General features: G+C 31.8%; 1 protein-coding gene across 2 annotated transcripts in view; it reads left to right on the forward strand.

Moving 5' to 3' along the window:
* Positions 1-1,470: 1,470 nt before the first annotated feature.
* LOC106686363 (venom protease) overlaps positions 1,471-15,986 on the forward strand; it is a 32,905-nt gene continuing 18,389 nt past the window's right edge. Inside the window, exons 1-3 of one of the 2 annotated variants that reach the window (XM_014429618.3) lie at positions 1,471-1,600; positions 8,666-8,848; positions 10,164-10,261. In XM_014429618.3, the coding sequence (XP_014285104.1) occupies positions 1,528-1,600; positions 8,666-8,848; positions 10,164-10,261 (354 nt within the window). In that variant the 5' untranslated portion in view covers positions 1,471-1,527. Of the gene's footprint in view, positions 1,601-8,665; positions 8,849-10,163; positions 10,262-14,892; positions 15,054-15,986 lie in introns of both variants that reach the window. The other variant, XM_014429616.3, reaches the window with a different exon arrangement.

The raw sequence follows: 15,986 nt of genomic DNA on the forward strand, positions 1-15,986 counted from the left end.
AAAAAAATATATAATGTTCCTATACGTAAATAAGAGGATATTTATGCAAGTTCGTATGAGCAACGGATATTTTATAATATATATTATAGGAGAAATTTTTTAATTTATTTATATTGCTTATTAAATGTAATATGGATGAATATATAACCGTGATAATATGATCCCTAGAAAATGTGAACGATCATTATTTTATTTATTATTATTTTAACCGTTATTGAGGCGACCACCAAATTTTAGTGACATGACGAATAGTAACACAAAATTTGTAATGAAGGTATTATAAATGTATTGCATAAATTAAATGCACAATAAACATTTATATGATTAAAAGTTTACATGATAATTTTCCAAAGCATATTTACAAAATTTTAATTTTTCCTTTTTTGTAAATGTTGGATGTTGAGATAAATAAATAAAAGTATCTGACTTACAGATGGCTATTAGTATTCAAATCAAAGTTCGTTGGATTCACTACAGAACAGTTGTGATATAGGAGCGGATAATAAAAAAATATGGAGAGAGTAGAAATTAACGGATGTTATGTAGCTGTCCCGGGTGCCAGTTTCGATCAAAAGCATGTAACACATCTAGAATGATTTTCGAGCAGTACATTCTGCGCTCTAATGCAGAAGAGACATCAACCACATGACATTGCTGGATAGTGAACTGGGATGTTCGGAATCCAAACTGGTGATCTGGGATTATATGATTGGAATTTTGGATAGGGTATATGCGTTCCAAGCAAAAGTATTTTGCTAATGATAGTTAAAAGAGAGATTTCTTGTCTTACAGACATGTTTCATTCATTTTTATTTTCTTCACATTATTTAAATAAAAATGTTTCTTTTAGAAAAAAATAAAACTTCTTTAAAGAGGATGGACTTCAATTATTTTTAACAAGAAATTTCCAAGATCGTACTTCGAAAATCCATTGCGTGGGATTCTACTGGGTATTTCAAGAAATTACTTATTTATTCCGCTTTGTCAACTACGATTACCCAACAAAGCAAAATTTTCCCGTACAATGTATTCTGCTATAGGGAATTCATCGTAAATTTTTGGAATTGTACCAAAAAAGGAGAATTCTCTTACTGTGAAGAAATTTAGATTTTTATGTTGAAAACATGGTTTTCTTGGAAAATCCATTAAAAATGATATCTCGACAACGGATGGACAAAGTAAAGTAAAGTACATTTTTTTAAACTAACCCCCCTTGGCTTGATTACAAGCATTTCATATTTTTTCTAAACTAAAATATCATTTAATTTGTTATTTAGTTTTTATACGAATAATTGTTTTTTCCTTGAATCACTTCAACGTTTGATTTGTTCTTCCTTCATTGATAGTTCCTTCCAAGTAACAACTAAGTATTATGACGTGGTCACGTTCTTTCTTTTTTCTTCTAAAATCATCCACCTTCAGCCGAAATCCTCAGATGGGGATGCCTATGACGCATCGCTCATTATCTTTGAAGGAAAACCAGTCCAGAGTTCGGATAGTGGGGGCTAGAGGCCGAGCAGTCTCAACATGATCCTCTACTTGATAGGCGTGTTTGGGTTGACTGCAGCAGCTTCTTCCGAATTACTGGAGCTCGAGTCAGGTCTGTTATATATTGATATATTATTTACTTGCGTTATTTATCGATATATTCTATTGTATTAATTTGTAATATGGATAGTGTTATGTGAAAAGGATGAATCCACAAAATTTCAGAAGGGATTATTTTGTAATTTACCTGGTCTGAAAAATCCTTTTCGGAAGAAAAACGTACCTCTCATTCAGAAATCTTCATATCCACTTTTGAAAAGCTATAATTAGATAATTAAGGTGGAATCTGATTCTCTGAAATTACATTTTTATTGAAAATGTTTATTTGTAATATATCCCATTATTTGGCAAGGGAAAATTTACATTTTGATATACACTGGATAAATCTTTGGTGTAGAATTTGAATTTGTCAAAAAAACTTTTACTTCTCAGACGTGAATATACATATATGCTTAGAAAAAATTTTGCTAAAAACAAACCTCATAATTTAAAATCTCAGGTCTAAAAAATTTATCAGGATAATTAAAATTTTTCCAAAACATCAAGTTTGAAATATTGACTATACACCATTCTAATAGTTTTAATATACATTTGTAATTAATCATCTTCAAATATTTGTCACCATTCATGATGCCTTTTTGTATGTTTTGTAACCTTTGTTAACTTATGACTTTCCATAAATGCAGTTTCGAAATTTTCAAAAAACAATCTAATTTTTTAAGAAAATATTTGAGCTATATTCTATATTTATAATATATAAATATAAATATATTTACATTATATACAGAGTTATTTCAAGGCTCAATCTGACCCTGAGAAATAATTTTATGTTAATATATTAGTCTGTTTGTTTCTATTTATTTTTAATATTCCAAAAAGTAACTTTTGGTTATTATATTTGAACCCCAATTATATAAGACAATATTTATTTTATTTTTTTAATGAAACTTGGAGTTACCTTCACCAAAAACCAAATCTTCCGATTTCAAATAATTCGGCCAAAATAAATCTACTGGGAATTTACATAATCCTGGTTAAAATGTTGAATAAAAAACATTACTACAAATGGTTTTAGTATATAATTTTAATAAACTATCCTTAAATATTTTGCATCATTCATAATTCCTTCTATGTATCTTTTTATAAATATATATAGATTTACATATAGTTTTAAAAACACAAACATATGTTTAAAGAAAAAAATTGATATATGGATCCAATATTTCGGAATAATTATATTTTTAAATATTTTTTAAGAAACTTTAAATGAATAAAATGGTAACTGCATAATGTCTTGAGAGATATATGAAGATTGTAAATGTCAATGGCTGAAGCATCTGGATAATTTATCACAAAAACATTGACGTCATATCAAGTCGGCGGAACTTAGTGATTATTCACTTTTACATACCTACATATGGAATTGGTCGTAAGGAAATGTATTGCGATCAGGTAAAATTTCGAATTTCAGGTTTCGACCGAAATTCACATTTTGATGGAAATAATCAAGCCTCGCGAAATGGTCTGAGTGGAAGTTTGTGAACAGCTAAACTTAAAAATAAAAGTCATACGAAACTTAAATTACTTATTTAAGGCGGGCATATGCCTCGGACGTGGCAGTAACTTTTTCGATAAAATCGATGGACCGGTGGTGCCACTTTATAGAATCGATTTTTCACGTTTTTTCGATTTTCTTATATGCTTTAACGATTTTGGTTAAAATCGGTGAATGAATAAGCAGTATTTAATACCAGATAGGTTTTAACCTCATAAAAATATTCTGACAGCACTAAAATGCCGAATTTTCAAAAATCTTCCTCTAAAGTCCTTTTGTTTTGCTTATTAAAAAAATAAATAATAATAATCAGTTCTTATTTTTCGCAATAATAAAAAATTAACAAACATAAAATATGAAAGAATTTCATGAATAACTACTGGAGAAAAAAGGACCTCCCGATCTTCTCCAAATGCATTACGGCTCCGTTATATTTTGTTAAAATTTTGTATTCTTGGCTGGATCAAACTTTATACTCGTTATTCCCAGTTCGAGAAAAAATCTGCTCAGATTTTATTTTTTAAATGTTTATTTCACTATATGGAGCTATTTTATAATTGATCAAATAATTATTTCTGAAATGAAAGCACTGAAGAAGTTAATTTAAGCCTGTCAATGCCTGTTTGTCAAGACTATTAAATCAGAAAAAAGAAATTAAATCAGATTCTAAAGGTCTTAACCACCATTATCCTGGCAATTTGAGTAAAATTAACATGTAGTCAATTGGTAATTGCCAATAAAAATTTTTTTAGATATTAAATAACATCGTATAAGATGAATAAATAAAAATATTACGAATGAGATGAATAGATTAGATTTTTTATTTATACAAACGTCTTGTATGTACATGTACGGATGCTTTTAAAATTATGTTATTTCTTTCTTGTTTTTTTAATATTTATTTATTGCTATTTACAACTGTAGATTATAATACATTTAGTAAATCTGAGTTAAATTGGAGTGTTACAGGAGTGTAGAGAAACTACCCATTGGTAGCACTCTAATGATGTTTTACATTAGCTGGTCTCGTGGCCATCTTCTTTTCAGGCGCCTCGGAGGATTGTCAGGAATGGAAGATGTTAATTTAGAAGTGAAAAATAAAAATGTATTAATAAATTAAGCACTGTAATCAGGTGATAAAAGATCTGGTGTGATCACCTTTGTGATAACAGTTGTGATCAGTGTGAATTTGTGTAAAGAAGAATATTGTCATATAAAATAATATTAATGCAGTAAAATAATATGAATTTGTAATTAGATAGAGCTTTTAGAAAATCTTAAAAGAAACTGTTGTAATATTACTTTGTTTTAATTTATTTTTGTTTTAAAGATTATTGACTCGGGTAATTAGCCTGCAGATTGAAAAAAAAATTAATTAATGTGTCAAATCAATTAAAAGGCTTGTTAGAAGAAATATGCCGAGATTAAAGACGTTTGTGTTTAAATAGTATACATTTTTGGATATAATTCTATATTTTATTTTTTATTTTATAATTTAAATATTTTGTTTATCTGAAGCCAACCTTGAATTATGGAGTGATTCCCAGTCGGTCTAGTCTCATGTCTCAGCATATCGGGTATTTTATTTCTTTTGTTATTTATTAATTTTTTATAGTTCATATTTATCCATTTTTTCTTACTTTGGTTAATTATTTCAAATAAAAAAATTAAAGGTACTTTAAAAAAAAGATTTTTTACAGATCGGTATGTAAGTCCTGTTAAACTATTTTAATAGAGAGTAGACCAATATAACATTAAATAACATTTAATGTTATTTAATGTTTTGTACGTAACATAACATTAAATAACATTTAATGTTATTTAATGTTTTGTACGTAACATAACATTAAATAACATTTAATTGTACTTTGTTGAATGTGAGTGAGAGCCGATTGTAGGAAAATCGAAAAAAAAAATGAGAAAAATCGATTATTTCAAGTGGGCTTTCCGGCCAATTGATTTTATTAAAAATACAGTAATATCCCAGGTATATACCGTCTAAAAAATATAATTTTAATTTCATACGACTTTTAGTTTTTGAGCAAGGATGTACACACCCACTCGCATAAACCATGTTTCAAGATATGATAATGTAGATTCCGGAGACCTTAAAACGTGTATTTCTATCGAGAACTGGAATTTAAAATTTTGTACGATCGCATACTTCCCCATACATATAAGTGAACATAGAAACCAAAACTAAACAAATTTTTAGTGTTTTCATTTTTTTTTTTTTCACATTTGCCGAAAATATTTAATAAATAAGAAAATTTTTGAACAATTATAAAAAAAAACTTTCTACCACGAGGCTTTAATATTTAACCTATTGTATGAAAACCACGTATTTCAGAAAAAGAAAAAAAAAATGTTTCTAATTTTATTAAGTTTTTTGTATAAAGCATATTTTTTGAAAGTTAAAAGTATAAAGAAAGAAAAGCCTTCGATTTTAAGTTAGAGTTTTTTGATTTGCTGATAACATTTTTTTTTAAATTTCAGTTTCTTGTATACAACTCCTAACGAATTAGTCCAAGATCCTAGAGGAAAAAAAGGCAATTGTTTAGCATCAACATTTGATTACCTTAATGAAAACTATGTGTAGTTAAAATTGATATATTAGATATCCAACTATAGTTAAGGAGTATAATAAACCTCAGAAGTTTTAAAACCTTAAAACCTTTTTACAATTTTACCATTTTTACAATTCTACCATAAATTTATAACTTCCTATAAGACACGAAAACTTAACATAACATCATTTCTAGTAAAATAAATGACCTAAAATATGAGTCCCAATAGATCTGTTTTCATTCAATAATATCCGTGAAACACGTTTTTAAAAAGAAACATTTCATGACGAAAAATCATTAGGTAGTTAATTTATTTTAGGAAAACTGGTACCCCAGGAATAATTAGACGAACAATTTTTTATTAGCACTCAAATTAAAGCTAGTTTCGTGTTTTATAAATTATTTTATGACGTTTATCTTGATGGGAAGTTTTTCATAAATATAAATTTTTCCGAACAATTATAGGAACATTTTTTGAATTTATTTTGTCAAATATCATAAAAACTACAATTCCTACGAAGGTAAACGTCCTTAATTAATTTATAGTGCATAAAACTATGTTTAATTTGAGTACTAATAGACATCTGTACGTCCAATTTACGTTTTACCAAAATATAAATTTTAATAGAGTTGTTTATGTTCAATAGTTCTAGAATTTTTTTTTCAAATAACAAAAACAAAATTTGTGAATTTTTTTGAGCAAATATCATGGAAACTACTACTCTCTGCTAACGAAGTACAGATGCCTATTAGTTCTCAAATGAAATCATAAATAAATATATTCACAGAATGTTGATTTATCGTGGTTCATAAAAAACTTTTAGTTCACAAAAACTATGGTACACCTCTCTATTAGCACCTAAATTAAATCTAGAATCTATAAAATATGGTCACAAAATCCTGTTTTTTCGTTACTTGGAAAAAAATATGGTGCTTTTTGTAAAACTGTATCTCGAGAACTATTGAACGTAAAGTATTCTAGGAGGAGTTCAGAATAAAAAATGAGTGACAATTTAGGCTTTTCTCTAATAGAATAAATTTCACGGACAATGAACCTTAAATGATATTTGAAATAACGCTTGTTTAGTTTAGATAACAATAGAACTTTTTTTATAACAGAAAAATTCACGCGTAATTTTCTTGAAAAACTAAAATTTTTCGTAACATTTTGGAATAACCTATATTTTTGAACCCCCCTAAACTATTGTAGACAGACTCATCAATTTTGACTATTAACTGTATATATATATATATATATTTTTTTTTTTATTGGAGCGACAGACCGTGGAGGTCCAAGGCCTCGGGCGATGTACTTAAGAAATACCTTTTCCTGACGTGGTTTTCATAGGGTGGGTACGTTACTTCCACGCCTATTTTTTTGAGTGCCACCCATTGGCTAACGGGCCTCAAAAATGCTCGGAGGGAAATTGTGAGTGAGTATTACATAATTGTATGCTTGAAAAAATCCCGGGTAGGGCCGGGCCTGAACTCGCAATCTATGGGTTAGCAGACAGGAGCGTTACCACGCTGCTATTATTGCTATCATTAAATTAATTGAAAATTGTTGTAAAATAACTTCTTTTTTTCTCCTATTGACTTATAAAAAAAAAATAATTTTCGGCAGAGAGAAATATATAACTGATTAATATTTGAACTCTTTGGAAAATCAAATTAAACAATGAATGTTTACAACATATTATATTGACACTCCAACACATTTTCCGTTCCAGTGTACCTTGACAACAAACCCGTTCCGCATACTAACTCGGTCAAATATTTAAGACAAACATTTGATATAAGGATGACATGGGACTCTCATGTTAAACAGAAGCGGCTTACTTTGAATAAGCTTCCGAGTCTCCTGTTCTCCTTCTTTCAAAGGCGATCCGTTTTAAAATTCAGAAGGAGATTAATGTCATAAAGTTACTTATTAAAATACTTTTGAAGTTATATTTCACAGATTTAAGAGATAAACAAATAAAAAATAAGTTAATTCAGTTATTAATTGAAACCATGTGAATTGGTTAAGTTAAAATGAGTTGTTAATACTTCACAAGATATCCATTAATTAGTTCACTACGTTTTGGCCTACATATTCATTTAATAAATAGCATAATTTATTCGATTTATGTCGAAATGTTAAAAATAAATGAACGAACATTGTTTATCATAATCCTAAATAGGTAATGTCATTAAATTACACCAGAAAAAGTATTAATATCCTGTACCACTATAAGGGAACGTAATAAAAATAAAAAAAATACAAAAACACAACCAAAATACAAACGTCGAGGTCATAAATATTGCGACTTATCGATATATCAACCTCTGTTGTTAAACATGACACTGTAATGAGACTTCTGAATATCAAATTAAAACAGCTGTGGTGATAGTGCACCGCAGCAGATAGCTTTGGGAGTGAAGGTCCTGGGTCCATGTTCGAATCCTGCAATATGGCAGATAATTCTTTATTATCTTACTTTAGCCCTTTCTGTGAGTTAATCATAAGGGTTCAGGGTTCCTCTAGTGCCCACTGAGCCCTTACAAAGTGAGCACCCATAATTAGGAAAGAATCTGACGGTTTAGGGTTATCATGAAGAAATTACCTTCTTGCACAACCAAAGAAAGTACAAGATGTAGGCACCGCTTAGCCATTATTCAACACAAAGAAATCCTCGAGGCATCAATATTTTTTTTTGTGAAGGAAACATAACGCTATTGCCAGGCTCGGATAATTCAAATTAGCAAATAATTACTTAGTTTTAGTTTCATTGATGACATATCAAAAGTATGAATTGCTGAATAAATATCGTAGGATTTGTGGAAATTTCTGTTGAACGTTAATTCAATACAAAATATTGGTGAAGTTTTTATGTAAAATACTGGAGGCAACTCTTCTCAAACAGTCAGTAAGGTGAAGATTGTCAATAAGGTATAAGCACTAAAGATGCCATTTCCTTTACCTATTCTTACTTCTTGTTATCTATGTTTTCAGGAGACTCATGCCGACCCCTCGGTGGAGGTCAAGGTACCTGTGTCCTACTCAGCCAATGCGAGACTGCTGGAGACTTTAAGACAAACCGCCCTCCAATCTGCGGCTTCAATGGTCGAGAGCCGATTGTCTGCTGCAAGAACACGGGGATAAATAGAGTTCAACAGGGCAAAAGGACGCTGGAATGTAAGATTCTTTTTCTTATCTTGCATGGTACCAGGCTTAATCGTAGCATGCCTAGTTTACGCAACACAAATTGCTTTTGTAATAACAGAATTTTAATGCGTTATTTAAGAGAATATATACATATCTTTCAACCCGAAAATAAAATAAATAGTAGCGTTAAGATTGATAAAAGATAAAAAATTCTTATGAATCTTATTTGGTTAGCTTTTAGTTAAAACCATTACCAAACAAAATCATCCTTAGAAAGAGAGGTTGAATTAGCATCAAATGGGGTTGATATATTTTTTCAGTATGTTGTATATGACAAATAGCTAATGATAAATCCAAGTACTCGAACTCGAGAGACCTCCCGAACATCTTGAAAGCCTGTCTACACTTATGTAGAGAACTTGATTTCCTAGATAGTGATCCTTGGAAACAATATTATTCATGTCGGACATGAAATTTTCCTAATTTTTGAAGAAAAAAAAAGAAAGAAAACCAAACTGAATCAAGAAAAAATTATAAAAAAAAACTATTAATACAAATTTAAATACTAAAATTTACTATAAATACTAAAAAAATGTAAATAAGCACACATGACGGAACTCTGATAAGATTCTGATGTGTAGCAGTTCACTATCAAGGCATATTCATGTGACACTAACTTACACCGCCAGACAGTTTCTTTCAATTGTCATTCACCCTAATCACTATCATCGTGACAGAAAATGCTGTTATGACCACAATAGTACCAGTTAAAACCACACAGCTGATTTATTAACATCTATTTAAAGCTATAGTGGCCCCTTATGAATTAAATGAGGCGAAAGTCAATGCCTGAAGTTATTTTATACTGTAAATATGAATTTCATTTAAAATCGGGTCCAGTCCAGAGGACCTATGGAAGGTTATAAAGTTATTGAGTTGGTGTTAGAGAATTAACTTTTGGGGGTGTTAACTTTTTTGGGGTCATTTTCTTTGTTAGTAAAAGTTTTTGCATACCTCTTTTTCCAATTTTCTTTTGTAAGGTTGCGACTCCAAGTACCAAATTAGGCAATCTCTGTTCATCCGCAGCTGCTCAATATTTGAAAAACATTTTCTCTCCCTCTATATATATATATAAATTATTAACTTCTGTTTTAATATATTAAATATTAATTTGAACAAAAGTTGTAATGCTAATGCTAGTTTTAAAATCTAAGTTATATTACTTTGTTATTTTAAGATTTATTAATTTTTAACATAAGCTTTACGTTGATACAATTAAAACTGTTAATGAGTCACTAACACTAATAGTAGCTTGCACCAATGCTTTGGTGTTGTTTGCTTATAGTATGTGCCAAGCTGGAAAAAAGATGCCGAAAGAATCTCATTCCCACAAAAAATGTCGTTGGTGGTAAAGAGGCTGCACCTAGGATACATAACTACATGGTAAGGCTTTACAATAGGTCCAATGAATGCTTCATAGTTATTGTTAAGTTTTATGTTATGTTTATTCATGATATCAATCTGCGAAAATTTAGTTCAATTTGTTAATGAGTTTAAAGCATTAAAAAGTTTTATTTTCATACAGTAATTTTTATAGTCTAATGTGCCCAGTATACTGGAGAAGATTTGACCACGTGAAAGTGAAAAATTTGTTACTAAAATACGAAAAAAAGAGCATTGCTTTGTTTTTTTAATATGTTAAGATGAATAAAAAAAGTTGGTTTTTTATTTGAAAAAAATACTGAAGCCAGGTTACGATTAACTACTTATTATCAATATTCTAGCTCGAAGGTTGAGAAATATACTGGATAAAAAATAATAAGGCTAGTTTATTTGGCGTTGGATTAGTCTTCCAGTATGGGATATAGGTATGGGGTGGAGCTGGTAATAAATTTTTAAATTCGGAGACCAAAGTACAAAAAAATATTATTCGAGTTAGTTTTAGGCGAAAAATTCTTTTACAAATTTAAATAAAACAATATGCTCAAAGTTTCGGCTAAAACGCCATCTTCAGGAACAAAAATTTAAATTATACTTTATTGTACATACTTAGTCTCAAACTTCCAAGCTAAAAGTTTAATTCAGAAGTTTATATAGTTCAGTGCTGATAAGATTATCTCTAATGAATCAGAGAGCGACAAGAATTCAACCTAGCAATAAGAGCAGGATTCATTAAAATGTTGTAGTATTCTGTAAAAAGAGCATTAAATATAATTCTGTAATTAAGTCCAGTCAAAGAATAATATTATCAATTTTCAGCAGATTCAAAGGAAGTAATGAAAATAAAAAAATGTTTGATACAATAAATTTGATTTCGATACCTTTTTAACTTCTGCGGACCCACACTTCATTGTTAGTTCATCATTCTTGTCGCTTTAGTATAATTCATTCGTAATTAAAATATTCGTGTATAATTTTTTTTTTACTGGATACTAATTAATATATAATCAATTAGAATCCATCTCGGTTTGGGATTGTGAGATTACAGATTGGATTGCAGATTCCCAACTAACGAATTAATAGTTTACTTCGTTTATAGATTTTTTTTTTAAATTAAAGAAATTTCGGCTTGCCGACCTATACATTGGAAATTTCCCTTCTGTTGATATGGATTCATAGATTCCGAAGAATGTATCCTTTCCACTTTCTAAAACATCCGCTATAATAAATATCATAAAACCGCTATAACACCGACCTGTACTAGTTTCTAACTCATTGACTTATTGATCATTGCATTTCGAGGAAGTTGTAGACTTGTGAGTTGAGGCGTTACCTTAGCAACCTAGATTCAGGCCTGGGCGGATTGACTTTTGTTTCGTGGTGATATTATGTAATTAAAACCAAACCTTACCATTCTTTTGGAAGGTAATCTGTAGGATGGGCCTTCCCCCTTTCTCTCCTCCCCTCCTTAGTATGTGAGTAGTAGAGAAAAAGAGGATAAATGCAGCACCTCAAAAAGAACAATGCCAATAAAGCTGAAATTATTAATATTTCTTCTTATGCACGAGAGTTCAACAAAGTCTTTCAAGCTATTCGGATTTTCCAAGCATAGTCATAGCATACTCAGTAGTATATTAAGAAGTTTCACATTACAAATATTGTTTAACTCTGTAATATTTATAGTTTTCCAAAGTTAGGTGATGTCTGCTTATTACTTACTATACAGATTATATCAGATATAGTATACCTAATTACACTAGATATCACTAAATATATCTATGTATATATGTAATTTACTACTAAAAACGTGTGTGTGTGTGTGTGAATGCGTACATAAAATAAACTATCTGAAATTATAAATGTTTGTAAATTATCAGATATTTTTATTTTCAGTATTAATAACCACTACTAAAACTCATACCATATTGTCCGTTATTAGTTTGATTATAATACTATTCTTGCATATCTAAGAATTGCTACATGTATTTTTAAAAGTGAGTAAACAAGATTATGGGAACATTGTAGATTTATTGTAAGTTTTATTATCATAGTACTGCAAAGGACTTAGCATTTTTCTTTTTTTCTGTGATCCTAGTAATATTTAAAATATTGTTTTTTTCATGAAACATTTGTGGCCTAAATTTTAAAATTGTCTTAGGATTTTTGAAATACAATTACAAACGATTACTACCAGAATGGGAAAATATTACAATCAATATACACATAAAATAAAGCAAAAGTGAATATAGGAATTATGCAAGTATACGAAGATAAGCACACGAGTTTTAGAGCAGCGAGAGCAACAAATTTTAGAACAGACATAGAAGACGAGGTAGAGTTCTGGTTAACAAACCCCGGATCATAATTTTCCCTTCCGAAGCTTTGGGGAAAAGTCTTAAAACCGTTACAAAGTAGTTTGTGGGAAAAAAATTATGGTTGAGCGTTATCTTGACGGAGTCCGCCTCCTTGCATAACCGTCGGGTCAGTTTCTTTTAATGTACCGAATCCTAGATTCTTAATAACTTATGGTGCTACAGGTTGTGTTTTTTTTTTAATTCAAAAGCTTTTATTGTATTTTTTTTACATTTATTTTTCCATAGAAACGCATACATGAATAAAATTATCTACTAATTCAAAGTCACTCACTATTAGCCGAAAACAATAACATAGTTTTCTCTGATATCCTGAACCTATTCTGTCATTTTTATCTTTTCATATCGTCTTTTATATAAAGTATCGGGTTGTAAAATAAGTTCGTAGCGTTTTGTTACTAGCGATTCCAATCAAAAGTTCAGATTCTAGTATTTTTTTTTTTTCAGAATCCGTTTAATCTGTCTGTTGCACTGGTTGTGATTGGTCACTTCAGCGAGTCGAAGAACTTGATATGCTTCCGTTGTATAAACTCGGGCACAGTCGGTAAATCGCAGATCTTGTGAAGTTGTTTAGTCTTTCTCACTTACGTAGATCTCACCATTTTCCGCAGCACACAGTCCTAGAACTGCTATAAATGGTGCTGTGTTTCATCCCGGAGATGAGTGAAGAGCGGCGCCCCGTATAGGAGAGCTGGGCGTATAAATTTTAATTTTAAAGGAAATGAGAGAGTAGGTGATGAAGGCGGTAGGTTTTTCGTCTTACCTGTCTGACTTTATGGTAGATGTGAGTGGGTAGAGTAAGATGTCGGTCCAGCTTGATCTCGAGGTATACTATTGAATTAGATGGCGCTAGTGTGGTGTTCCTCACTTGGAAGGATCGTGGTAATTTGGATTTCTCCCCCTTCTGCAGAGCAAATATCACATTGTCTGTTTTCGTTGGGTTTACACTGATGTTGATGTTCGTAAGTTTCTGTGTGATACCTGCTCATACAGTTTCGGCGTGGTTTAGGGCTGTAGTGACGTTGACACTGCTGCTATAGATGGAAATATCGTGTACCTTTGCCGTGATGATCGCTTTTTTACAATATCCGCCGTGTAGATGGAATAGAGGACCGAGAACAGGAGCGCTACCAAGTGTTCTTCATGGTGCGCTGGTTCTCAATGAGCCATGTGGTGGAATGTGTGGTGGTGATATTCTCAGATGTGGCCACGCGGACAATAGCAGTGACCTAATCGATGTAGCCATACTTATTATTTTTTTTTTTTATCCCCCTCCTTTACATTTCTGGCACACGGGGTGCGGGAGCAGTGGGGTAGTGCACTGGGTTTTGCTCATGCCACTGCACCCAAAGATCACCAATTTTTTTTTTTATTCTTTTACTAATTATTCAAATATTAATTTTTTTTTTACTGTGGTGCAGCCCACTGATGGAACTGCACCTTGTCCACTGCATACGTCTGGTTGCCTCCTGCAGTTACCAGGCTGGTCCAGCCCTCCTGGTGATGGAGCCAGCCACGTACTCTCCTGTTATATACAAAGAAGAAGTGTGCCAAAGACTACCGGATATGCCAACACTAACAACAGGAGATGTAGCCATCCACTTTGTATCTTCCCCAGTCAGCCTCCTGGTATCTGAATCTTGTCTTCGGTTCATCTGGACGTCCATGGATGGTAAATAGGACCGGACGATGTCCGACGACATGGAACCATGGCGGTGCAGCTTGTGATATGATTGGGCTACCTGGTGAGAAGCAGATTTAGGGTGGAGGTGGATCCGTTTCCGCTGTGGCGAAACATATGTGTGTCCGGGTGGACCACTGTGAATGCGGTTTTTACCAGTTCTTTCTCGGCCCCATTTATCGAAGAGTTGTGCCAAAGACTGTGGCAGGCGTTGAAGTCCCCCACCAGCCAGTTAAAGATACAGCAAAATACCACACAAAGATAACGAATCTTGATTGAAACTGATGCGCTTTTATGCAGCTTAATTATACAGTGTTCAGAATATGTAAACATTATTGACCAAGTAAACATGATTTCATAAACACAGAGAGGATTATATTGAAAAACGGTACGAACTTATTTTACAACCCAATATATTATAGTTTTATATTCCTGATAATTTCCAACTAGTGGGCTTGACAACCATCTTGTATAAAAAACGTGGGATTGTATCAAAACTTTTTAATGCTTTAAACAAACTTTCATGTCATGACCAAGTTTTTCACATTTATACTCTTTCTAAGTATTTAAAAAATATATAGATTGCCGCTGGCTAGAGAAACAGTGGTGCAGGAGATCCGTGACTAGTGAAACGAAACCGACTACTAGGCCGATTGGGCCTTCAATGAAAGTAACACCACCAAAGACGAGGACTTTTGTTGTTGGTGGAACGCGGAGTTTGCCACGGGACCACAAGTATATGGTAAAGTTCTTAAAATCTGGTGATAAATTTTTAGTTCTAATTATATTAATTGAAACAGGCATCATCTTATGACTTTAAAAACAGAGGAAAATTTATTAATTTGAACACGAAACCAAAATCCCTATCGTAATTATTTCTGTTTATACCTTTTGTGGCCGTACGGTTTTCGAAACTAAGGGATGTTACGCCTGAATGTATCTCACTGCTAGTGAAACATTTTTGGACATAAACATAGCACTCACAGTTCTAGGTTTCCTTCTCCTTCTTTGATTCCTCTGTTCGGTGGCCTTTTTCGGAACTGGTCATCTTCATTTGAGATTAAAGTGGGCAGGAAGAACACTAGTTTTCAGCCAGACTGACAAATCTTTGTAGTAAAGGTAGTTTTGATAGGCCAATAGCTAAAGAATATCATACTCTGTGAGAGCGGATTCATTTCCTTCCAGAGGGATATCGTCTGTGGGATATCACAGGCGGTTCATTTCACGATGACATGGCCATTAGTCTTCGGGATGCCACAGCTAGGAATAGTGGGACGATATCTAAGGAATGACGAAAGACAGTTTCTGGGAGGACTCACTTCGTTTTATACGTTGGGGAAGTACTTCCTCGTGGTAGCACCTGTTGGGTCTCGTCACTCAGTACCGGTTCCACACTCAGGTTGTTAATTTACTAACACCTAATTTTTCATTTACTAAGGTTTCTAATTCTCTATTACCAAGTCAATACACACCTGAAGATTTACCAGACCACCTCAGCTCGTAATCTTAAACTTATATTTCACTATATCTTCAGATAGAAGGAGGTCTAGAGATATTTCTTGAAAAGATCTGTACCGCCTCATTGTATGCACTCCGATGAATATCAGAGCCATCAGCTGGATTATCACCAGCTTTCTCTTTCTAGTGCTACTTCATTTATGATTATATATATGTA

The sequence above is a fragment of the Halyomorpha halys genome, unplaced genomic scaffold (assembly GCF_000696795.3).
Source record: "Halyomorpha halys isolate HHAL.00 unplaced genomic scaffold, Hhal_1.1 Scaffold812.1, whole genome shotgun sequence".
Classification (NCBI taxonomy): domain Eukaryota; kingdom Metazoa; phylum Arthropoda; class Insecta; order Hemiptera; family Pentatomidae; genus Halyomorpha; species Halyomorpha halys.